Source organism: Podarcis tiliguerta, assembly GCF_965153285.1.
Source record: "Podarcis tiliguerta genome assembly, chromosome: 12".
In the NCBI taxonomy this organism is placed as follows: domain Eukaryota; kingdom Metazoa; phylum Chordata; class Lepidosauria; order Squamata; family Lacertidae; genus Podarcis; species Podarcis tiliguerta.
The window spans coordinates 46,272,811-46,299,282 of record NC_139545.1 but is presented as its reverse complement, the minus strand read 5'-3'; the positions used below and the strand labels follow the sequence as shown (position 1 = coordinate 46,299,282).

The following is a 26,472-nucleotide window of genomic DNA, read 5'->3' as shown; positions in this document are numbered from 1 at the left end:
GTTGGAAGTCTGAGATTGTTGAACACAAGCAGAAACACATAGGGCGATAATCACTGATAATCTGCCTTCCCCTTGGCTTCTCTTTTTACAGCAAAACACTGTTGGATGACTGCCTTAAATGCCTCCTCAGTATGAAACCCAACTTGGCCCAAGTAGAAATTATCATGAAGGCACAGGCTCCAGGAGAGAAATTCACAGATGTTTAGCTCCTCCCTGGTCCTTTTTACTGCTGTGCCACACTGGCCTAAGCCCAGTTTTGGTTTAGTATGTCATCTGAACCCATGCTCATGATTAAATTCTCTCCAGACTAACCACACACAGGGCCTTCTCGGTAGTGGCGCCTGCCCTGTGGAACACCCTCCCATCAGATGTCAAGGAAATAAGCAGCTACCGTATTTTTCGCCCTATAGGACGCACTTTTCACCCTCCAAAAATGAAGGGGAAATGTGTGTGAGTCCTATGGGGCGAATGCAGGCTTTCGCTGAAGCCTGGAGAGCGAGAGGCATCGGTGTGCACCGACCCCTCTCACTCTCCAGGCTTCAGGAAGCTATCCGGAAGCCTTGGGAGCCCGGCGGGAGGTCCCGCCTGGCGCACAAGGCTTGGGGCGGCAGCCTGTTCTGGGGGCTGGGCATCGCTCTGGGACCCGTTCTGGGGGCTGGGGTCGGGGGAAGCTCGGGCTTTCCCCGCCCCAGCCCCACACCGGGGGGGGGGAATAATTTTTTCCCCTTTATTCCCCCCAAATCTAGGTGCGTCCTATGGGCCGGTGCGTCCTATAGGGCGAAAAATACGGTATCTTATTTTTAAAAGACATCTGAAGGCAGCCCTGTTTAGGGAAGTTTTTAATATTTAATGTTGTATTGTTTTTAACACTCGATTGGGAACTGCCCAGAGTGGCTGAGGAAACTAAGCCAGATGGGCGGGGTATAAATAATAAAATATTATTATTATCATCATCATCAGGATCAAATCTGGGTTGTGGTTAGGCTTTGGCTTAGTGTGATATGAAAACCAAGGCAATGGCAGGTGAAGCAATCAGCAGCATACTGGCTTTCAGCCATTTTAGTGAAGAGCTTTACATGTTTTGAGTAATCTCCTACATCAGGGGTAGTCAAAGTGATGCTCTTCAGGTGTTTTGAGCCAGAACTCCCACCAGCTCCAGCCAGCATCGCCAATGTTCAAGGACAGTGGAAGCTGTAATTCAACATGTTTAGAATCGAAGACACTTCGCTAGCAATGTGGGGATAAAACTCATTTTCATAAAATATCAGCTAACTATAAAGAACTGTCATTGAAGTTGATTCATAAATGGTACGTGACTCATAGGAGACTCTCGAAGATGAATTCATTTGTATCTACAAGGTGCTGGAGGGGATGATCAGAAAGTGGGTTGTAGCTCTACAGTCCGATTCTGTTGTTGTTTAGTCGTGTCCGACTCTTCGTGACCCCATGGACCAGAGCACGCCAGGCACTCCTGTCTTCCACTACCAAACTGCGGGAGGCAGTGGAAGACAGGAGTGCCTGGCGTGCGATTCTACTAGAGTGCAATAATTCTACTAGATTCTACTAGATTCTACTAGATTCTAGATTCTACTAGAGTGCAATAATTCTGGGCTACGGTATTCAGAGAAACGGATATGATCTTTAACTGCCACATTATCTCAACTTCTCAATTAGCACATTTATCTATATTTGACAAGGGTAATAAAAAAAGCATAATAAACATTTGATAGTGCACCTGCTTATAGCAGCTAGGATGGACCATCACACATTTGGGGGGGGGGGGTAGATGAGGCCAATCTTACTACTTAAGATCATAGAACTGTAGAGTTGGTGACTCTCAGGGTCACTTCCAACTCCAACCCCCTGTCTACAGCCATCCCTGAGACTCAAACCACCAACCTTCTGGTTAACAAAAAGCCACACTGCCCCATTGTGCCACATCCATCTTGGTACAGTAAAGTTTGCCCTGCTGGAAAAACTAATAAACTGATAGTTATTAGGGGGATGCTTTTGTACTTGTTTGGTCTAACTGTATTTCATTTGTAAGCAAGGAGGAACATGGCCAAGAACCCAGCCTATCCTATGAATGAATATGGCTGATATTGTGACTCAATTGTGACTTGGTGTGATAGGGTTCATGTTTTGTAACCTTGTCTTGTTTAATCATTATGTCTACATTATAAAGTTCTAATTGCTACCTTTGGTGCATTCACATACCTTTATTTATTTTGGTTTTAATTTTTGTTTGTATTTGTTCAACAGTGATCTGAAATTGTATATGTATATCTTCACCAGATCCTGTTTGATCACATTGTATGTTGCAGAATCTCTTAAGTTAACAAAGATTGTAACGATAAAACACACACATACATCTGGAAAGCAACACATCAATCCACCCAGGCTGTTCTTCCTTCCTCCTTCCACACTTTCCATGATAAAAACTCATTATTCACATATTTACAGGAGGATATCAATTTTTCAGGCTCATAACCATATGAGGCAGTTTTCTACTAGTGACAGAAACTGAAGTATATGAAATCAATCTGTAAACAGAAAACTCTGGAGAGCAAGACTCAGAGATCTTATTTGACATATTGTCCTGCCATTAGGAAAGCATTAAAAAAAATGCACCACTACCTTACCAACTCTGAATCAGCAGATTTCAGCAAGCCAATAAAAATGGTTTACAGAAGAAAATTAACACTGCATGACTGCTACCACAAGCCACTCAGCAAATGTAAATAAGATAACAGAGCCTTTATAACAAATATAGCCTCTACGGCAAAGATATCAGCACTTTAGTAGAACACTTATTGTTATAGACAAAAAAGGCTCTACGTGGCCCAGTGGAAATATATGATGCAATGAGTGAAGCTCACCCATCATCTGTTTTCCACCACTCTAATTAATTCTTTTTACTTTTGTACTTACTTACTTTCTTTCTCTTACAAAACTACTTCTCGTAATTTTACAAAAAAATTACAAAAATTACTAAACGGTCATTCAGTACATATATACATTTAAAACAATCTAAGTCATAATTAAGAGAGTCCAAAGATAATAACAAGAAGATTTAAAGATGGGACTAGTGGACACTCAAAGCAGTAGAATATGAGATGATTGGACTCCACTTGTCAGGGAGAGGCAAACGGGAAAAGATGAAAGGACAGAAACCAGCAGTTATAGAGAGCCTAAAGAGATTATCAGCAGCCTGTCGTCTGACAATGGGTCTGACATAGAGGGGGAGGAGGATGAGCCTGGAACAAGTCATTCTGTACACAGAGGAAGTCAGGGGAGGAGTTTCCCCAGACTTGCATGCTGGGTACGGAAAAGGAAGAAGAAAGATTAGAGGTGGCAACTGCGCAACAACGGGACGGACGCTAATTGAAACGCTGGAGATGTACGTTTGAACTTTGTCAAATAAATCAGATAGTTTGGAACTGGCTGGGAGCCCGGAGTCTTATCTATGCCAGCTGGACAGCATTAAGCCTCTGACACCACTGAACTTGAAGCATGGGAACCCCTAACAAAAAAGTTATAATTTGGCAAAATATTTGGACTTTATTATATATATTTATATAATTTGGAATATTTAATGTGATTTGATTGGATTGTTATAATGGAAAACTATTATTATTTAAAAAAGACATAATTAAGAGAGTCCATCAACAGTTGCATAATTGGGGGTGTCCATAAAGTATGTCGCACATCCTAAGGTATTTTTAATACATGCAGGGAAGAAGGCTGGCTGCTTGCTCATAAGGGTTTGCTGCACATGCGTCAGAGTGGGTGCAAAAGGAGCTGCCAGACTCCAGACCTCTCGTGATATCTCAGAGAGAGTCAGGTAATGAAAGGAGGGAGAAGCTGCCACAACAAAGAAGGAGAGAGTAGCCTGTGTAGAAAGGTATATTGATAGGTAACACCTGTTAGGATATTTCCGTTCCACCTTAAAAGGGTGGATGTTTGTGTCACAGCCTGCGTATTTCCTGTTTCACAGGATGTTTCTGTTGTGTCTTTGTTTTCGTTTCTCTCTCTGTGTCAGAAATACTGAAGCAGGCAGTCATGTTTTCTCTTTGTTCTGACCAACGCTGAATAAAGTTGTAAATATGCTCTCCTGAGTGCATCTTTCGCTGTGCATTATCTGCTGATAGAGCGTGCATCGGCTCTGGAATGTGGCAAGCTATTTCTGGAGCTCGTGTCGCTAATTGCTGATACTGCGTGTCTATGGGAGATCGATGGACGTCCGGAGACGATGTGGAGTCATGATGGACTTTGTCTCCCTGGCAGTATCCCAACACCACCATCACCACCACCCAGTGTCGGATCTACACATTTTGTCACGGGCACAAAAGTTTGCACTACCACCACCCCTCATCATAAATAAACTTTAACAAATGACTGCTCAGACTATACAAAATCTGTCTTGGGCGGGAGGGAGTTGAAGGATCTCTTAATTCTTACTGGCAGAGAGATTCCACATGCATCGATGTACGCACATACAACAAGCTGCTTAGCAATGTGTGCCAGTAATTCAGAAACTTACCATTTATGCAGATTTCAAATGATTTGCAAAGGTCATCCTCAAACAGGCAGCCTAGAAAGAATGCAATGAAAACACAAAATCAGGATGGTGTGAAAGCAATGCAGTTGCAGTACAGTCCCAACATCTCAAGCTATAAAATCTCAAACTGGAGTCAGACCTTTGTTTGATATTCTAAACCGAGCAGTACAGAAGAAGCCAAGAGCATAAAGTAAATGTAAAGAATGAATGGGAAGAATACAGAAATATAATACCTGCTACTGAGCACCTGGTCCCCAAGGGTTCATTTCCTGAGGCACAGCTCTCATGTAGTATTTCCAGCGGTTATGCTGGGCTTCAAATCCAGAATGTGTCTATGACCATCTTAAGTCACTAGCTAAAAGCTGGTGTCACTGCTTATATACCCAACTGATCACTGCAGGAGGCACTCTCCTGCAGATACCATCTCATCAAGAGGTCCATTCAATACAATGAACGAATTGGGCTTTTAGTGTAACAACACGTACCCTTGGGAACTTCTTTCCATTACTTATCAGACAGGGCACATTTCTATCATCTTTCTGGTACTTATTGAATACTTTCCTTGGATGGACACTATAACAAGGTCCTGTACACAGAAAGACTTTGTATTTCTGGTCAACCTCAGGTGGAAGACATCACTCATAAAAAGAGCCAAGAAATCGCTTTCTGAAATCTCTGTTTGCAGAAGCAAACAGGTACACCTTGGTAGAAATGGTTCTGTTTCTTCTGAGTGGCAATAATAGCGTTGTAACACAGAAAGTGGCCCTCTGCGCACCGGCTGCAACAACAACAAAAACCAGAGGAAATGAGCTAGATAAAAGCACAATAAGTTGTTTTGGGAATTCAGACATTAAGTTTGTGGGTGTCTCTGGTATCTTCTCTCTCTTACATCATAGATGTTGGTTTATATTATGGGTGTTATGTTCTCTGTGTTTTTACTACTATTGCTACAAGTTTGCCATGTCTTTCTACTAAAACGATAAACTTATGAACTATGTATTGGCATTGAAAGTGTTTTTATATGTTTTCTTGTTTATATATGCTTTTCTTGTTGATGGTTTGATTGTTAAATTGCTTTGGGATGCTTTATAGGAAGTGTCGTGTAAATTAAATTGATAAATAATAAAGGAAGCTAGATCCACCAGGACCAGCCAGAGTTTTTAGAAAGCATGCTCATCATCATAGTGATTATGGTGGTAGTCTCAACCCTAGTAGACAAGATGCATGTGAAATAATTCGAACCTTATCCCTTGTGGTTTAGAATTTGCATGTGATACACCTATCATATATCAGCTGTCATGGTAGGACATAACATATCTTACACTTGCTGGGGTAGTAAGAACAAACTGAGTAGATGGGAACGAAAAGCAATGACAAAATCACACCTTTAAAAACATACTTAGCTACGGTATGACAATTTGCATTGAAGGCAAAATGTTTTATTCTCAATGTTGTGTTCTCAAATTAAACATGCCCAGGACTGGACTACTTATCTTTCCTTCTAAGTCGTCTCCTCAATCCCTCTTTGTATCTGTCAACAAAATCACTATGCAACCTCTTAATCAGCCATTCATGCCATAGTTTTATCTTTCATTCTTCTATCTTCTTTCCTACGCACATTAATCAGCTGTCAAGTCCTGCCATTTCTCTTTGTTCTCTCTCTCCCCCTCATTCTTCCTCTCTCTAAGCCAATTCTTCTCTGCTACGTCAGCTATTACACTAGTTCATGTTCTGGTCATCTTTTATCTGGTCTTCCTCTTTCACAACTCAGACCTCCCATCTCTCTATCCACAGCTACCCTGTCAAAAGTAGTAATTTATTCCATTGTTCAGACCAAGAAACACCCTTCTTCAGATGCTGTCACTGGCTTACAATTTTGGCCCAAGCTTCTCATTACATCCCTATCTATGATCTCTACTTATCCAACTCCACCATGCTCAGCTGATTACATGTCTCCAGAATAACTCAACATATTCTCCCCTGCTTCTTCCTATAAATAAAGGTATCCCTGAACATGTACGTGGTGCCATTTCTCTCCCTTCCTTCAAATCGCCCATCAAAACACATCTATTCTATGTGGTCTCTGATCACAGAATCATAGAATTGTAGAGTTGGAAGGGACCACAAAGGTTATCTAGTCCAAACTCCAGCAATACAGGAATCCCATCTAAAATATACATGGCAGGTAGCTATCCAACTCCTGTTTAAAAACCTCCAAGGAAGGAGAGTCCACTACCTTCTGAAGAAGCCTGCTCCACTGTCAAACAGCTATTACTGTCACAATGTTCTTCCTGATGTTTAGTCAGAATCTCCTTTCTTGTAACTTGGATCCCGATTCTGTCTTGTGAAGCATTAGCTACCCTTTCCAGCTTGGTGTCATCTGCAAATTTAATGAGCATCCCCTCAATTCCTTCATCCAAGTTGTTATAAAGACACTAAACAACAATGGGCCCAGGACAGAACCAATGTGGCACCTAACTTGCCACATTTTTCCAGGATGATGAGGAACTATTAGTGAGTACTCTTTGGGTTTAGTCAGTCAACCATCTACAAATCCACCTAACAGTTACCTATTGCTTTATAAGTCGATATGAACTGCCTTGAATGCACTGTTGAATTAATACTCAGTTTAGATCCCATCAACATAAATATGGGTAGGAATTTTGGTGACAACCAGTCCCAACTGACTTTTGACTTCCTTATATTGAATCTGCCATTTTGTTGTTCAGGCACCAAACGTAAAGAGATTACTTTGGAACAAGTGTGTAATTCAAATAAGTGATTTTAATTCTGTTCGGTCCCTTTTGCATTATCACCTAATATGTACTCAATACGCACAAGAAAAACTTATTATACAAAGCTGCACCTTCAATGTTTCAACAAAACTTGACAATTACATGCTGATTAGAATGAGGCATCTGATGCAATTAACCAGAGGATCTATGTCTTGAATAGCAAATTAATAAATTCATGTGTGGCAAACTCTGGTACTGGTTTGCTGGGGAAAGCAGATTAGAAGGACCTCTAAATCTCCTTGAAAAACGCATGATATTTGAATTGAGTTTTACATTAACTGAAGCTGAAGTTATGCATGTTTCACCCAGCAGTCAAAATGCTAATTTAAACACAAATTTATTTTTTGTTATTATTTGCTACAGCATTAAGAAACAACATATTTCATTTTAAATATCATCTACCTGCTAATGGTTAATGACAGTAATAAATCATTACTGAAGAGCAAAGCAGTATCGTATCCTGCAGATCCTTTTACTCACGTCATGCATTATAAACACCTGTCTTCCATCTTCTAGCAAAATACCCAGCCTCCCCGCCTTAGTTTCCTGCTAAAATAAATGCAAATGCCTGCAGGATTTACCTTGTGTCAGAAACAAGCCATACATTCTCCACCTCATATATCAATATTTTATTGAAAAACATTCAGCTACTCAACCATATCTGTTTAAACTGACTAATTAGTGCAATCTGCTTTAAGTTTGCATATGAAAATGCAAAATTTGGATGGAAAAAAGATGCTGTTTCAAATCAAAATTGGGGAGTTAGAATCCAACAACATATGGAGGGCCACAGATTCCACACCTGATTTAGATAATGTGATACAGGGGTCACCAGTGTAGCCCCATCAGATGTCAAAGAGATAAACAACTACCTGACATTCAGAAGACATCTTAAGGCAACCCTGTTCAGGGAAGTTTTTAATGTATGACATATTAGTATATTTTTGGTCTTGTGGAAGCCGCCCAGAGTGGCCGGGGTACAAATAATAAATTATTATTATTATTATTATTATTATTATTATTATTATTATTATTGCTACTATTATTATTATTACTATTATTATGATACTGCCTACAGGTGAGAATGTGCTCACCAATACATTTTGTGCAACCCACAGAAGGTCTCAGTAAATTTTCCCTCAAAAATCCAAAGTGCAATCCTGCTCAGTTCCTATTTGTGCTGGTTCGGCTTATCCTACACTGAACATGCCCTTTTAAACATGCCCACATTTCATTCAATATCAGGATTGAATCTTCCCTTCCAGTCTGAAGAGGTGTACAAAGACCATCTCTCTACAAGTGTGTTGCAGGTGCCTATCCCCCCCCCCCTTGCATTGGTGGGGTGGCATGCAACCCCTACCATTTTGTGTGCCTATTCTCTTTTAGACGTGGCAGCTGTTTTGTGTGATGTCATACATCCCAGAACAGGCATTTTGTGAGCGGTGCCCAAATGAACCACTGGCCGCAAAAGGTTGCCGACTCCTGATGTGTTGCAGCCAACACCATCTCTGGCAAGCCATTCGCTTTTGCAGGAGAGAAAGGAATGCCTCTTGCAAGATGGCACCTACAAGGTCCAGGTCCTGTGAGCATCTGCATTACACTGTTTAAAATCTTCAGCATAGTGTAGTGGTTAAGAGCGGTGGACTCGTAATCTGGGGAACCAGGTTCGATTCCTCGCTCCTCCGCATGCAGCTGCTGGGTGACCTTGGGCTAGTCACACTTCTCTGAAGTCTCTCAGCCCCACTCGCCTCACAGAGTGTTTGTTGTGGGGGAGGAAGGGAAAGGAGAATGTTAGCCGCTTTGAGACTCCCTAGGGTAGTGATAAAGAGAGATATCAAATCCAAACTCTTCTTCTTCTTCAGCATGATTTTTCAAACGGAGTTGTTAAAACAAACTTATTTTAATCTAGTAATCTAATCAATTCATTAATCCACTAAACAGTGCCATCCTACTCCCTTTCTCTAATATCAGTGGTCTTTAAATATGGAAGAGCCCTCCCTTACATCACATTGTGACCCATCTGCTACCCTCATTCCTAATTCCCCTTTGCAGAAGGAAACACAGTGCTCTGCCTCTTCAAATATTTCAGGCTGCTGGAACTAGTATATGCCATCTGCTCCTAGAACTGATTTGGTGTTGCTCATGCTCTGTGGAGCTTGGATATTAGTAAGAACCCAGTGTACATGTAACTAGCTTTCACTGGCAGCAGAAACTACAGAAAGGAAAGGAACTGAAATGACATATTTCTAGTTCCCAAGAAGGTTTTATTACTCGAGAAATTGCACTGCACTACAGTTATCTATAGCCTGGTCAACATCCATGTTAGATCCAGCACAAACAAGAGGGGTTGTCCCAACGCCTTGCTGGAAGAGCAGCAATGCCCTGTACTGCAACTCCAGCAGAAGCGGTGGGGTGCTGTCTATGTGCATATACCGCCTGAGGCAGCTGCTTCACACATACCTCATGGTTGGGCCAGCTCTGGGGGAGAGAATATAGCTGTAAGGTGGCTACATGAAGACATGTGAATATGAAACAGTTATTGATTGTGAATATGAAACAGTATTCAAATATTACACTGGCTTCCAGTTTTTCTGGAATTCAGTGTTCAGTGTTCTGGTTTCACACTATGAAGTCCTACAAAACTTGGGATCACGAGAGGTCCAGAGGGTGGCAGTAGGCGAACAGGCCTTTTCTATGGTGGCTCCCCATTTGTGGAATGCTCTCCCCAGGGAGTCTCACCTGGTGCCTTTGTTACATATCTTTCAGCACCAGGCAAAAGCACTCTTCTCTCAGGCCTTTGGCTAGTTAAATAATCTATGGCCATTTAAACAGGGGAGGGGAGGAGTATTTCTTTTGTTTATTACTATGTTATGTATTTTTGTGTTTTTATATTGTAAACTGCCCTGTGATCCTAGGATGAAGGGTGATACATCATCATCATCATGCTGTCTGCCTTTTCTTGTCAGTACCTACACACCTTTTAGGAGACTAGCTTTAATATTCCTTCTCCGGTTACCCTCAATTGACTAGCAACAGGACCCTTTGGGCTGAAGCACTTGCCCCATTTAAGAAATATTCCCTCACCAAATTCATGTGGCAAATAAGTAGCTGTTGTTTCAGTGCCAAGTAAAATAAAGTTTATTTTCCAGTGCCTTTGGGTGTTTGATCAGATGTCGTGAAGGTGAAGTTTTTGGCATTGCTCTTTTGCATATAGTCACATGTAATTTATTGGATTCAAATTAGTTTGGAGCTTTTTGTTGGCTTTAATTAAATTATTAGCCACCTTGGAGGTTTCCCCCTGCCTGCAACCCTGCCTCCGAAGAAGGTGTGGTATATTTTTTAAATAACTAATAAAATGCAGGGCTATTTTTGTCTTTAATTTACAGTGAACTACTTAGGCCATAATTTTTGTATCAGAGATAAATTACAATACAGTGGTACCTCAGGTTACATACGCTTCAGGTTACACACTTCGCTAACCCAGAAATAGTGCTTCAGGTTAAGAACTTTGCTTCAGGATGAGAACAGAAATGGTGCTCCGCCGGTGCGGCAGCAGCAGGAGGCCCCATTAGCTAAAGTGGTGCTTCAGGTTAAGAACACTTTCAGGTTAAGTATGGACCTCCGGAACGAATTAAGTACTTAACCTGAGGTACCACTGTATGCAGAACAGTGTGATTTCAGGGGGTTCTTAGTAGCCACTTGCTCAGTGGAGCAGCAAGTCATTCTACAGGCTATATAATCCTTCTCAGTCACCTTACCCTATTGACACATTCTCTTTAGCAACTGTTAAACAAGTGACTATTATACTATGAAATATTTCTCCCTGCAACCAGGCTGGGAAAGCATAACTTTGATTGACGCATCCAAAAAGCAAATCAGGTTTGGCTATGTTAAACATTAGTGGTGGAGATGGGGGCAGGGCGGGAAATCCCTGACATTTAAAATACTATCCTTAACTCACACGGTCTTTTATTTACCATGATTCTTGTCTAGCAGGGAAGGAACTGCGGTTTCTGCAACAGCACCGCAGCAGCTTATTTTCTGCTGTACCTCAGAACTTGGTGGGGCCATGACCCTCCCTACTAAAACACAACAGTGGAAATTATCATTAGCATAGCACACAGCTATGGGTGGGGTAAAAGGGATGGTGGGAGAAAAATAAGGTGGCCCTTTATGTAGCAACATACAAACTGCACAAGTTATTAGCTGCGGAAATCAATGTGGGTGCAATTTGCTTGTGCCTATAAGCCATGTGATATACGGTTGTTGGGCGTGAACGTGTCTGTTTCAGCAGATGTTAAATCATTCTGCTGTTTCTAAGAAATTTCTATGGCCACTGCTTTTACGTAAGTTGTTGTTTTGTAGCTGCAATGTTGGCTATTCCTGTTCTGCTTTTGTTTTAATTGTATTCCTGTTACGCTTCTCTGTAAACAGCTTTGAATGAGCGCTGGAAAAGTGGGCCAATAATAATATCTGCTTTGTGATATCCTATGGTTTTAAGCTACACATTATTTGGATTGATTGGTTATTTCTAAGTATTGATATTCTGTGTCCGTTAACACTCTGCTTGGTATGAGCTATGGAATGAACTATTCCATTTCTTGTAGATCACAACAGTTCTAACTTGATTTGCATCTTCAAATTATGTCAGAGGGATTGGAAGTTAAAATATGCCATTACAGCTGTGCTGCTTAATTTTTCTCTTATAGCTTGTAAAGTTTGCTCTTGCTTCTCACCTCATTTCCATTCTGCATTTGGCTCAGTTAAATTTCATAGTGGTTCTGTGAGTATGAAACTGTCTTCAGAAACAGATCGCTGCTCCCAGTAGGCTCCCATTCTTATTTATTTTGCTTTCTCCTTTTGTTGTTTGAATGGCTAGTATTTTCTCTGGGCCTGAGAATATTCTGTTTTTAGAAAACATATATCTGAAGAATCCTATTACCATCAATGGTAATATTCTCTCTCAGTTGCTGAAATACTGCTTTTGATAGAAAATTGTACTTCTCTTGAGACGTAGTGTATGTAGGGACGAGTAAGAATTTTCACTCCTATGCTTCCTAACCACGATTTGTGAATCACATCCTGGAATTTCCTTGCTAAGTGAGAATGTGCAAGTGTACAGGTGGTTACAGTAAAAACTGAAGCCATTTCACTCCTTCACTAGTCATCCTGCTGCTGTACCACCCAGAGCTAAGCCATCATTTGACTTAGCATTGCGTTCAAACCCAGGTTCTTGTTTTGTCTTGCTGCAGACATACCATGAGAGCTGTAATCAAGGTGTGTTCTTGACTTACTGCTTGCGGTTTTGTCTACAAGAGCAAACCACAAGCCAGCATCCAGCATTCAGAAGTTTATGGTTGACTTGATGAAATACAGGTGAGCATTCTCCCTCTCCTTATATGCTCTCTATATACACCAATGAATAAGCCCCAAACATTATTTTCTATTTTCTGTTTATTGTTAAGAAATGTATGAATATGCTCCTAACAGTACCATCCCTCCCCCCCCAATCCAGACCACACTTTTATTTATTGTTTATTTTCATGTTACACGTTTTTTAACTAAGCCCCTTCTAAGCTGTACAATTATCCTAAATCTTTGTATTTTATTAAAACTACTAAAATTACTTAAAAAAACAAGCAGACCACAAGCCCATGTTCAGATGCAATACTAAGCCAAATCATGGTTTAGCTCTAATAATGGATTGTATTTCTGACTTACAGCTAGGTGTGGTTAGATAGGTCTGTTTTAGTCCGTGTCAATTTCACGCATGCTTATTCGTACATCCCTTCCATTCCATTTACACATTAATCTGCGGGTTTTTTGGAAGTATGACCATTCCTACTTAAATAAGTGTTTTAGCTTAATGTGCACATTTTAAAAATGCATTTTAAATGAAAATACTTACTTATTTACTTTAGAATATGCAGAGTCTACACAATCAAATATATTCACAACCTTAAATTTTCATATTGTTCGTTTCAATAATCAATACAGCAATTCCATCTTTCATAAAATCTGGACTTTTCCCTTCTTCCTTCCCTCCGTTGAATTAATTTGGCCAGTTTATCCATGACTGCTAGTTCAACACATTTCGTCAACCAGTCCCAGGCAGTTGGAATGCCTCGCTCCTTTCATTTTATGCAGCCGTTATTAAGACAGAGACTATTACAGTAGGCTCTAAAATATTTTTAATGCATTTTGGCATGTCTTTTGAGCCATATGTATTGTAAAATCCTGAGACGTGTGAAATCAAAGTATAGTTAACTTCTGATCCATGAAATACAAACTGAATGAAATTAAATCAATCAATCATTTTATTTCTATGCCGCCTTTCTAAAACAGTGCTCCACCAGCCCTACTTACACTCTCTGCTGGAGTGAGATTTCTTCTAAATCTTCTATGTCAGAACTTAAGGATATGCTATCATAGGGAATATGGTGGCATAGTGTCACTGTTGCCACCAAGGTGGCTTATCTACCTTAGGCAAAAAACCACCAGGAGAAGCAAGAGAGTCAGAGTTTGCGGTGTGCTAGGGACAGAGCTGAAGTTAGACAAACTTCTATACAGTGGTACGTCTGGTTACAAACTTAATTCGTTCTGGAGGTCAGTTCTTAACCTGAAACTGTTCTTAACCTGAGGTACCACTTTAGCTAATGGGGCCTCTCACTGCTGCCGCGATGCCAGCACACAATTTCTATTCTCATCCTGAGGTAAAGTTCTTAACCCAAGGTACTACTTCTAGGTTAGCGGAGTCTGTAAACCAAAGTGTTTGTAACCCGAGGTGTTTGTAACCTGAGGTACCACTGTATTTCCTCAGGGCTTGTCTCTGTCCCTAATGGCAATGAAACATTACACCTGCAAAACAGTACAAATGGCGGCACTCTTGTTGAAACCAATAAAGAGCACCAGACAGCTCCCTCAGCCTTTTCTTCTGCCACCCTCCCATTATGGCATTCAAATAAAAGGTTTATGATTACTGGCAAACGTCAATATTTACAAAGTTTCTGGCTTTGTTGTTTTATAGGTTACGTACACGTCTCTTATAAAATAACTCCAGGTTATGTCCTACTATATCAACCTTTGAACAATCCATTGTTGAATCGGAAGTTGAAAGAAAGCAACAAGAAAACTCAAGGGTACTTAGGAACTGACTTGTCAATATGTCATCAGGCGACTGAGTATACAAATAGGGGAAGTTACTGGAATTTGTAGTGAGATTTTCCGTTCCCTATGCAGGAGCAAAACTGTACAGTGGTACCTCGGGTTAAGTACTTAATTCGTTCCAGAGGTCCGTTCTTAACCTGAAACTGTTCTTAACCTGAAGCACCACTTTAGCTCATGGGGGCTCCTGCTGCCGCCACGCCGCCGGAGCACTATTTCTGTTCTCATCCTGAAGCAAAGTTCTTAACCTGAAGCACTATTTCAGGGTTAGCGAAGTGTGTAACCTGAAGCGTATGTAACCTGAAGCATATGTAACCCGAGGTACCACTGTATACCCAAAAATATTCATGGGCTTCCTGGGTGATTGGTTTACAATAGGCAAGTCAGACTGCCTCACAAACTATTTAAACATGGTGCAGATATGGCTCACAGATATGGCCCTACTTTTCATCAAACAGCTGATTTGGGGTGTCATGAGGCTGCTAAATTATTTAATTTATTATTGTATTTTACTTCCAAGAAGTGGAAGAGGTACTTGTAGGATTTTCTACCTCAGATGCTAAAACAACTTGACTGGCCTTGGCTACTATGTGCATTGACATGGGTGGTTGGGTAGACAATCATCATTTGCTGCTCCGCCAAAGCCAGCGAAATATCTTCGGCTGGCTCTGGTATGGCCAGCAGTCTGCTGAATGGCATATTAAATCAGGACTCTGGAATTTCCAGTAGAGTCCAGAAGCTATTGGCTAGACTCCCAACAATGATAGAGTTATGAGCTGCCATGCAATTACACACTATGTTAAGATGTTTGCCAGTGTCGACATCGTGTTGCTTTGGCTAGCTTTTGGTGAATGGGTTAAAGTAAAATACACTTGATATTTTCATTCTATTTTAATATTTTGCTTCATTGTTACATTTAATGTCCTGCCTTTTCCATAAACAGAACTCAAAGCAAAATAAACAGGGTTCCTTGACAGCCTCCTACCAGTCATGGTCCCTGCTTAGCTTCAGCAAGGTTCCCACATTGTGTATCTTTAAATAATACCCTTTGATTATACAACAAATCATTGTACTAAGCCCTTAGAGTAGGGCAGGATGTATTCCATATAAATAAGCAAACCGCTAAAACAATCCTAGGCAGGCATGATTGTGTAATATGTCCTAAGAGGCTAGGTATGCAAAAAGTGAGCACAAGAAAACCCAGCTTTGCTTAGTTCAGGAAGGAGAAAGTATTATAAGGAGGAATTTTCATTTGACAGATAATAAAATAATTCCCTACCCCTATGCCAAAGCCTGACTAAACCTTTGTGCTGTGCCCAGCGAGAGAGCACGTTTGGAATGCAATATTCATGTACCTTGAAAGGCCTGCAGGAGATTGATTGCACCTTATTTCCAATCTGCACTGAGATGCTAGGGTTGGATTACCCTTTCAGCTCAACAGCTTTATACAGGTGAGCATGACTTAGCTGGGATCAGGATGTGTAATGCAATCAATAAGGAGGAGAGTAGTACCCCCAGAAGGCCTGGAGAAAAGTAGAAAGCCCTTGTTAGGGAGGCGGGAAACTGGAGGGGTTTGCAGAGCTTTCCTCCGGGTTTCTTTCAGATATTAAAGAGATGCACAGTTCATTAACATCCAAGGGACTCTGTTCTATGCTCGAGCCATGAAGCAGGAGTAGATAAACATTCATTTTCCTCTGAATTGTGAAGGGCTTTGTTTTGTACCTGTTAGGGAAAGAACTTCCTGCACTTTTCCAAAACCAATCTATCCTGCAGAACTAACAGTAAGAATTTCCAGACAGTGAACACTGATGCTCTAAAGTGCTATTTACCGGGTGTTATCATCAATCTGAGGATCTGCAATGAATCTGGATAATCTGAGGCTACAGATCATTCATGGTACAATGAACTGGTTATGCACTTGTATTTTAGAAAGTGGGAAAGGTTTTGAGAAGTTCCAGGTACAAAACCACATATATGATTCTGGAGTGTACAGTGCAATACTTTGCATGTTCAGACACAGGGACCTCCCCCCTAAATAAAGACACACTTGACTCAAATTTTAGTTTTGGTTTTTGGCAGAATTTAGGCCACAACTTTATTGATTACGGAAGGTGAGTGGTTGCATAGGCTCTGGTTCGACTAGCTCCCTGCACCCTTGCAGGCAGCACTGACCCTGGGCACTAGCATAGGTCAGCCGAGGGTGAACACCTAGGTAGGCGAAAAGCTGGGAACAGACTATGTTCACCACCCAGATGCCCCCTGGACTCAGGCACAGGCACAATCCCCTTTTGGGGGTTGACCAAACCAGTTGAATCCCTGGATTCCTTTAACAGAATACCCTTCACATAGGGATGGCGAGACCATTCTCCCATCCCTGTCCCCTGAACCAGTGCCTATCCGCAACCTTAAAAGTTGTGACGATTTGCTACGCGGCAGGCGAAACCCAAATGGCAACAGCCAATCAGCCAAGTGGGGAAATTCCTGCCGTGTCCCTGTCCCAATGACAGACGATGGCATAGCAAGGTCAATCGCAAAAAGCCCTAAAAGTAGGGAGAGGTGGGCGAGTGTTCCGACTGCACAGGCTGAAAAAGGAAGCTCTGGGTCACGTGCATGGGTATATATAGGTCCCTCGATCCATTTGGACTGCACCCCATTGGCCAGATTGAACCCAACAACGAGGGAAGAAGAAGAGAAGAAGAAGAGTTTGTATTTGATATCCTCTTTACCACTACCCAAAGGAGTCTCAAAGCGGATAACATTCTCCTTTCCTTTCCTTCCCCACAACAAACACTCTGTGTGGTGAGTGGGGCTGAGAGACTTCAAAAAGCGTGACTGGCCCAAGGTCACCCAGCAGCTGCATGTGGAGGAGCGGGGAAGCGAACCCAGTTCCCCAGATTACGAGTCTACCGCTCTTAACCACTACACCACACTGCGGCTGTCTAATCTCACCCCACCCACAACACAGGAGGTCGGAATCCAGGTCTCACCGCAACACGTGTCCTCTTTTAGGGAGGACACGATTTCTTATATTTCATGACAAACTCAAAGGGCAATGTTTACAAGTGCACTAGAAAGCAAGGTGTGCTATTTTTAAGGTAACTTTTTTATTTAAAAAAAGGTAAACAGCCTTGTATCCCCCTCTGTATCTGTCCCAAGAATTCTCATCCCAATTACTCAGACTGCTTTTCAAATCTGGGAGTTTGAGGCACAATGAGGAGATTCTGTGGGGACAGCAGCTGGCATGGAATATCTCTGAAAAGTTAGTGTTGGTGTGCAGATGCTGCAGGCACGCGTCACTGGCCCATGGCCAATAACTACTTTGGTCTGTTGCTAGGGAGCACAGCTAATTGTTCTTTTCTTTACAAACAGATTATAAGATTGAATATACTCTGTTTCCCTTGACCTTTGAAGACTTTTAGATGCAGGTGTCTGGAGCACATTTTAAAAAGCATTTTAAAATTATTTCATCAGCTTGCGATGAAAAGCAATTTATTTGATTTCTTCTTCTTCTTGTATATTGTTATAAGTTTTGGAGGCCAGAGTCTGTGGGTGCAAAACACCCATAAATCCTAGAATTAGCAAAAGTTAGAATTAACTAAGGTTTGATTTAACTGAACCCAACACGGAATCCCCTGGGTTCCATTCGTGCTAATGAGACAGGTCAGCTTGGCAGAGCTAGTTGGATATGGGTGACTGGGAGAACAAAGGCTAATGGTGGCCAGTCATTAACCCACCAAGGAAGCCATCAATAAGTCAAAGAGGTAGCAGACAAGGAGTAGGGGACAGAGAGCAAAGAGGTTTAGGATTCCAGGATGGATTATGTAGAGCAGGCAAACAGGAAAAAAATGTGCCAGCTTTGCAAGTGGTTTGGCAAGCAAGACGAAGAGACACAGAGAGCTTCGTTGATTTCTCTATTTGCAGATCTTCAAGCCTGCTGCGCCTATGAGAGAAGCAAGGGACCCTCTTGGGCTGTAATGCTGTGCACCCTCCTTGTAGGCTCAAGTTTTATATATGTATAAATAAGCCACATATCATAAAGACACCTCTGTCTCTGCTGTGCCTCATCATCCCCAAAGGGAACACAGTACGTGCAGCTGGAAACTCACTTGTGAAGACTGGGATAGAATGTGACAATATGGGCAGAGCTACAGGTGGAACAAGATGGTTTGAGCATATTACACCGATCCTGGTCCGACTGCACTGGCTACCAATTAAGTTTCTGGGTCCAATTCAAAGTGCTGTATTTGACCTATAAAACCTTAAACGGCTCAGGACCACAATAACTCAAAGAGCACCTCTTTGAGATCCCCGGGTATAGGGCAGTATATAAATTCAACATATAATAATAATGATGATTGTGTCACTAGGTGGCGCTGTCATTTGTTGTTGTAAGTTGGAATGGAGGGTCATATTCCTTTGTGTTTCTATATATTTTAAATATAATCTTGCCTATTCTTTATACCTCCCTGACATGTTCTGGGCACTAAGACCAAAACATGAAAGATACAAAATAGAACAAATCAGAAATTTATGTTCATTATACACTCCAGGTCTAATTATACAGTGGTGCCCCGCAAGACGAATGCCTCGCAAGACGGAAAACCCGCTAGATGAAAGGGTTTTCCGTTTTTCAATGCGCTTTGCAGGACGAATTTCTCTATGGGCTTGCTTCGCAAGACGAAAATGTCTTGCGATTCCTGGGGGGGGGGGGTTCGCTCCCCACCCCCTTTTTCTAAGGCACTAAGCTGCTAATAGCCTTTTAGCAGCTAATCCAATAATCCCTTAAGCCTTTAATAGCCGCTAATAGCCGCTAAACCGCTAATAGCGCTAATCCGCTAATCGGCTTGCTTCGCAAGACGAAAAAACCGCTAGACGAAAAGACTCGCGGAACGGATTCTTTTCGTCTTGCGAGGCACCACTGTATTTTATCTAATTCCTATGTGTGCTGGTTATGTTGATATGTAGATTCTATTTCCAAGATAAATGCTTTATAATTCTGCCTTAGTCTTGAAGCAAGCATTAACATTTTGGGTATCCTATTACTACATGCAATTTTAAGCCAGAAATAGATATCTATTGCACATGACATTATTTATCCAGTTACCTTCCCATACCAAAAGGCAAAACATAATCCCTCTCTATATATTGGTAATGTTCATTGCATCTGCTTAATAAATAAATGACACGAATTCTGACATGCTAGAAACATTCTGATCTGCAGCAATACACATCTGCTCAACCAAGTGGCTTCTAAGATGTCAATACAGTACACAGTGTCAATCACCATTCTCTTTCTTCTCCTGAGCCATCCACTTTGGTAATCTTTTGTAATATGGTGCCCTGCGGTAGGTCAAAATCTAGTGCCCCCAAATGGATATTGTCAATTATGGCTCTTCTGTGTCCCCTTGGCTTTGCACCCTGTGTTGGGGAAACACCCGCAGCACCCTAAATCTCATGCTGTACAATCTCATAAATTCCAGAGCATTCTGGGACACTTTACTTAGCAAATCCTAACCTCACAGAAATAATAGAAACAATCATGCTAGCATAGCGACGATCTTGCACTATGGAAAAGCTTGCACCAATCAAGAAACTAGACAAGCAAAGTTATTGTTTCTCTAGAACAAGAGCAGAACAGGAAGCTTCACCCAGATACAACTAGGTCTAGTGCCACCTAGTGACTAAACTATGAAATGACATTATCCACACACTGGACCACCAGCATAGATTCTGGGCAAATGTGGTGTTCCCCAGGCAGCTCCATCACTTAGCGTGGACTAAGACTGACTAGTGTGTCTATTCCATTTGCTCATCCTCGAGTTCAAGTTCCAGTCAACCCAAGTGTACCAAAATACCTGAAAGAAAAATGCACTAGAAAAAAACACACACAACCCATCTAGAGAAGAGTGACAAACGACCAAAGAAAAAAACTTTCGATTAAACTGTGTAGGAAGTGACTCCACTAAATGGTTTTCAAATACTTGCTTTAAATATTCCATTCATTAAAAAAGAAAAGGAACCAAAGTGTCAATCTAAGATTTAAACAGATACATCCTCAGAAATTAAAAGTATCCCATGCTATGATTCCAGAAAGAAAAGCCTTTAAATAAAACCTGAGCCCTTAGGAACACAAGCTACTCGCTCTGCTTTGAGATTTTGTGTGATCTGCGAAATGCTATTCCAGTAGGTTTACATTACCCTAGTGTTCTAAATCAATATGCATTGTAAGCAGCTGAGCTACATAATTATGCAAAAGAAGGTCAACTAAATTTACATACTTAATTACATAACTGGAATCCATTTTAATGCTGCTCCTGCTACCAGTAACAGCAAGAACTTTTTTGCTGTGACAGAGGAGCCAGATTTCTCACACCAGCCTAGATACTGTTCTTCTCTAAAGATAGTGCTGTATTACTACCCAGAAGGTTTTGCTATATTGAATACCCAGAAATCCCTTACCGAAAACAAAACTTAAAAGAGAAGTTGCAAATTCTAGATCTTTCTAGATACTTGGCATTTCTATGCTATTAGAACTAAAGTGAAAGATAAGCAGATAATCCAAATGCACAGTGCTAATTTCTTATTTAAGCCCTCTAATAGAGAAGAGATGGCAGTTTCTCCAACCTGTCAACGATATTTTATTTTGTAACAGGTTTTGCTCCACCAAGCTGCTTGAAAAGCAAGCTTGTGATTCTGTCTACACACTTCCAAACGCCCACCCATCATTCACACTTTGTTTCACCAATGTCCTTTTGCATAAGTTTTAAAAGTACAGATATCCTCCGAAAAGTAACTTATACATGGCACATTTAGAAAGCTCCCACGTTATGATAGCAGCAAGCGAAAACCGTGCTCTCCTTTAGCATGTCATTCAGGTGTTTAAAAATCTCTCACCAGTTTTCCTACATGGAGGACACTGGACAAGGTGTGAGAGGTATAAGCTGACACAACACGGTAACGTTGCTGAGAGCCCAACTTCTGGAGTCACTAGCGTAGCGCCTATTTGCACACGACTTCACAAGCCAGACATCCTGGAGAGTGAAGTCAAATGGGCCTTAGAAAGCACTGCAAATAACAAGGCCAGTGGAAGTGATGGTATTCCAGCTGAACTATTTAAAATTTTAAAAGATGATGCTGTTAAGGTGCTACACTCAATATGCCAGCAAGTTTGGAAAACTCAGCAGTGGCCAGAGGATTGGAGAAGATCAGTCTACATCCCAATCCCAAAGAAGAGCAGTGCTAAAGAATGCTCCAACTACCGCACAATTGCACTCATTTCACACGCTAGCAAGGTTATGCTTAAAATTCTACAAGGAAGGCTCAAGCAGTATGTGGACCAGAACTCCCAGAAGTGCAAGCTGGATTTAGAAGAGGCAGAGGAACCAGAGACCAAATTGCAAACATGCGCTGGATTATGGAGAAAGCTAGAGAGTTCCAGAAAGACATCTACTTCTGCTTCATTTACTATGCAAAAGCCTTTGACTGTGTCGACCACAGCAAACTATGGCAAGTTCTTAATGAAATGGGAGTGCCTGATCACCTCATCTGTCTCCTGAGAAATCTCTATGTGGGACAAGAAGCTACAGTTAGAACTGGATATGGAACAACTGATTGGTTCAAAATTGGGAAAGGAGTACGACAAGGCTGTATTTTGTCTCCCTGCTTATTCAACTTATATGCAGAATTCATCATGCGAAAGGCTGGGCTGGATGAATCCCTAGCCGGAATTAAGATTGCTGGAAGAAATATCAACAACCTCAGATATGCAGATGACATAACCTTGATGGCAGAAAGTGAGGAGGAATTAAAGAACCTTTTATTGAGGGTGAAAGAGGAGAGCGCAAAATATGGTCTGAAGCTCAACATCAAAAAAACGAAGATCATGGCCACTGGTCCCATCACCTCCTGGCAAATAGAAGGGGAAGAAATGGAGGCAGTGAGAGAGTTTACTTTCTTGGGCTCCATGATCACTGCAGATGGTAACAGCAGCCACGAAATTAAGAGATGCCTGCTTCTTGGGAGGAAAGCAATGACAAACCTAGACAGCATCTTAAAAAGTAGAGACATCACCTTGCCAACAAAGGTACGTATAGTAAAAGCTATGGTTTTCCCAGTAGTGATGTATGGAAGTGAGAGCTGGACCATAAAGAAGGCTGATCGCCAAAGAATTGATGCTTTTGAATTATGGTGCTGGAGGAGACTCTTGAGAGTCCCATGGACTGCAAGAAGACCAAACCTATCCATTCTGAAGGAAATCAGCCCTGAGTGCTCACTGGAAGGACAGATCCTGAAGCTGAGGCTCAAATACTTTGGCCACCTCATGAGAAGAGAAGACTCCCTGGAAAAGACCCTGATGTTGGGAAAGATTGAGGGCACAAGGAGAAGGGGACGACAGAGGACGAGATGGTTGGATAGTGTCTTCGAAGCTACCAGCATGAGTTTGACCAAACTGCGGGAGGCAGTGGAAGACAGAAGTGCCTGGCGTGCTCTGGTCCATGGGGTCACGAAGAGTCAGACACGACTAAACGACTAAACAACAACAAAGCAAGCACCAGATCTGGTGGTGGTGGTTGTTGTTATGCAAACTTGAATTTGTAAGATCATGAAAATTCAAGAGGATTTGTTTTAATTCTACTGGATTCACCTTTTACCAATACCCAGCGGAAAAGCAAAGTGTGCGAATGGCTATATGTCTGTGCACAACCTGTTGTTTGACTGGGTGGGAGTGACGAAGGAAGAGGGTGAAAAACAACCAGAAAGGTGATGCCCATGGGACTCTTCAGAATTCTAAATGGGCCCAGAGGCTCAAAATGGCTGACAGCTTCTACTCTGCCTTAGCAACCCTTCTTCTATTAAACAGTACATTGTTTCTTTCATATGCTGCACTCACTTAACTGCTACTTCACTGTAAAGGTTCTAAGGAATTAGTGCATTAATTCGCTTAAGCGCCTCTTTATTTCCCATATTTTAAAAAATAATATCTGAAGAGGTAAAATATAATTTGAAAGTATGGAGAGAATGAAAATATAAGCACAATATTTCTCTACTGAATAGAGAGCCTTTGAAAGCATAGTGAGAAAGCCTTGGAAGTATATTCTTATCAATAATATTTGCTGTCAATTAGTTATTTTATGAAAGAAATATTATCTTTATTATCTGCTGTTTATGAAAGCATTTGCTGTGTGAGTCAACCAGATTGTGACCTCCTTCCAAAGCATTGCAATTATTCATCACAAATGTGCGTCAGTGGAAACGTTTATACACATGCACATTGTCTGTGTGAGTGTGTGATATAGGAAACATTTATATGCTAAAATGTATTTCTGTATCTACAGTATCTGAATGCGTTACTGCAAAATAAAAGAATCACGACAGGAGAAGGTTATCTGGGTAAATCAGGTTTCGCAGGCTAGCATAAAAGAACAGACTGTTCTATAAACAGTTTTCGGGGAAACTATTGATATAATAGTTAAAGTTTAGAGAAAAGTCGAGTAAGAGGTGACATGACAGAAGTTTACAAAATTATGCACGCATGGAGAAAGTGGATAGAGAAACATTTTTCTCCCTCTCTCATAACACCAGAACTCATGGCTATCCAGTGAAGCCAAATGCTCAAAGATTCAGGATAGATAAGATGATTCAGGATGGATAAACAGAAGGACTTATTTATGCAGGGCGTGCTTGAACAATGGAACTCATTCCCACTGGAGGAAATGATGGCCACGAACTTGGATGGCTTAAAAAAAGCATTAGACCAAATTCATGGAGAATTAAGGCTCTCAGTGGCTACTAGCTATGATGGTTATGCTCTGCCTTCACAGTTGGAGGTGGTATGCTTCTGAATACTAGTTGCTGGAAACCACAGGTGGGGGAAAGGGCTCTTGTGCTTGGGTCCTGCTTACAGGTTACCCACAGGAATCTGGCTGGCCGCTGTGAGAACAGGATGCTAGACTAGAATTATCAAAGCAGATGTGGCGGTAGTATGGAGAATCCCACTTGGCTGAAACCAAGAGACATTCTTAAGGGTCATCCTGACATCTACATTTTCCCGGTCCTTCATGGCTGTCCATCCAGCTATGAAGAAAAAATCCAAAAGGACAGAAAGACCCCAAATGTGAACATCTGTCTGTAACACATATATTCGTGCATATTCAAGAAGAGTCCTTCTGGATCAAAAGGCCTCTCTAGAGCTAGACTGGGCAGCAATATCTCCTTTCTCCTTTTAACGACAAAACGCCGTTTTATAACTATTATGCAATTATTAAAATGGTAAAATATTGTTAATGTCACTGGTAGCGTGTGTGCAGCATTTTTCAGCATGCGCTGAAATCTGTTGATAGGCTCGACATCTCATTTATCCTTACAATATATTTCCTGCTATGAGATGAATTAAGGCAAGGCACAGAGTTCAATCAAGTTCAGTGTGCTGAGCCTTGGGTTTCTACGTTAAAAGCCAATGTGTGTTCATCACAACCCACTTTGGTTTAGCGTTTCAGTCTTATTTATTAATTCAAAACGATTTTATTTGAAAACCATGAAAGCTCTTCAGAAACCCTCTGTAAATGAAGACCATCCTGAGACTTCTGCTACATAACCCTCTTCCCTCTTCCCTATCTCCTGACAGTTCTTGTAATTAAACTTCAAACACAATCTTGAGGCACTGGGTATATTAGTCTCTGCTGGCACTTTTAGTCTTGTTATTGCTATCTGCTATCTACCTTTGGGAAGCTCAATTTTGGCTTGCAAGTTGGATGGAACGCATTGTCCACTACCCCATGGCAGGTACAAACATTGTCTAACCGTGTCAGGTACCTAGCTGTAAGGCACTGATACTCTCAAATAAGGGATCCTGGAAGTAGCGCAGGGTGACTGAGTTCTGTGGTAGTTTGTGAGAGAACAGCAGCGTTGGCCTGCTCTCTGCTAACTTCAGCACCACCACTATGGAAAGCCAGGATGTGGCTTCCAATTGGACCTTCCAATTCAGCAGTAACACAAATTGTGAATAGGATTACACTTGGAATCATATTTATTCCTTTATTGAAATCCTGATTTCTAGGGGTTTTTCTAAAAAAAAGTGCATCTAGTAGTGCTTTATCTGCGCTATATGCTATAATGTTTGTTTCAGCTAATTCTCTGTCGCTGTTTTATGAGCTAATGAACATCACTGATTTATTGCGGGCTCTATTTCTCTGTCTAGTCACGTTTTCCAACAGGATTTCTTAAACCATGGGTAATGATGGCTAACCCTAGTTTACTGTAATATATCTTCCATACGTTTCCAAAGGACTGAGGCACGTCTTTCCCCAACGTGTGCTTAATTGAGTTCTGTGACTCCACTGCCTTCAGTGAAGACAGTAAAAATGTTTTTAAAGCCATTTGACAAATTCATGGGGGATCTGTGGATAACTGCTGGATATAGTGTTCCTGTTCAATGGAAATGCAGATCAGGGAATGGCACTTCAGTCTGTTTTGGATGGGGTTGCGATTCCTTTGAAGAATCGGGTGTTCAACTGGAAGTGCTTCTTGACCCAGCTTTCCTGCTAGATGTTCAGCAACTCACTGTGGCAAGCAGTCCTTAAAGAAGAATTGATTCATTGAGAAGGCAGATCTGGCTGTGGTGACACATATACTTCAGTCACCTTGCTGAAACATTGAAACATGCTTTATATGGGTCTGCCTTTGAAAAGGGTTGCAAAACTTTTTTTAGCTACCACTGAATGTTGCTGGCATTTAATTTTCTGCAGAACATCTTGTGCATTATAGCAAAAAGGCAGGATATAAATAGTTTAAAAACTGATCTTTACATTTTCAGAACCAGTATCTGGTTAGCAGATATTGGCGCAGACAACAATAAATTATTTTTTCTGCTTATTTTCTGCTTATTAACTTCTCAAAGACTTCTGTTTGGACATTGCTGAAAACAGAATGCTGCCCTTTGGATCCAAGGAAACG

General features: G+C 41.3%; 1 protein-coding gene across 1 annotated transcript in view; it reads right to left on the bottom strand.

The window, feature by feature from the left end:
* PTPRN2 (protein tyrosine phosphatase receptor type N2) overlaps positions 1–26,472 on the bottom strand; it is a 607,197-nt gene that overhangs the window by 563,725 nt on the left and 17,000 nt on the right. The window contains exon 2 of the mRNA XM_083406151.1: positions 4,544–4,594. Within this exon, the coding sequence (XP_083262277.1) occupies positions 4,544–4,594 (51 nt within the window). The remainder of the gene's footprint in view (positions 1–4,543; positions 4,595–26,472) is intronic.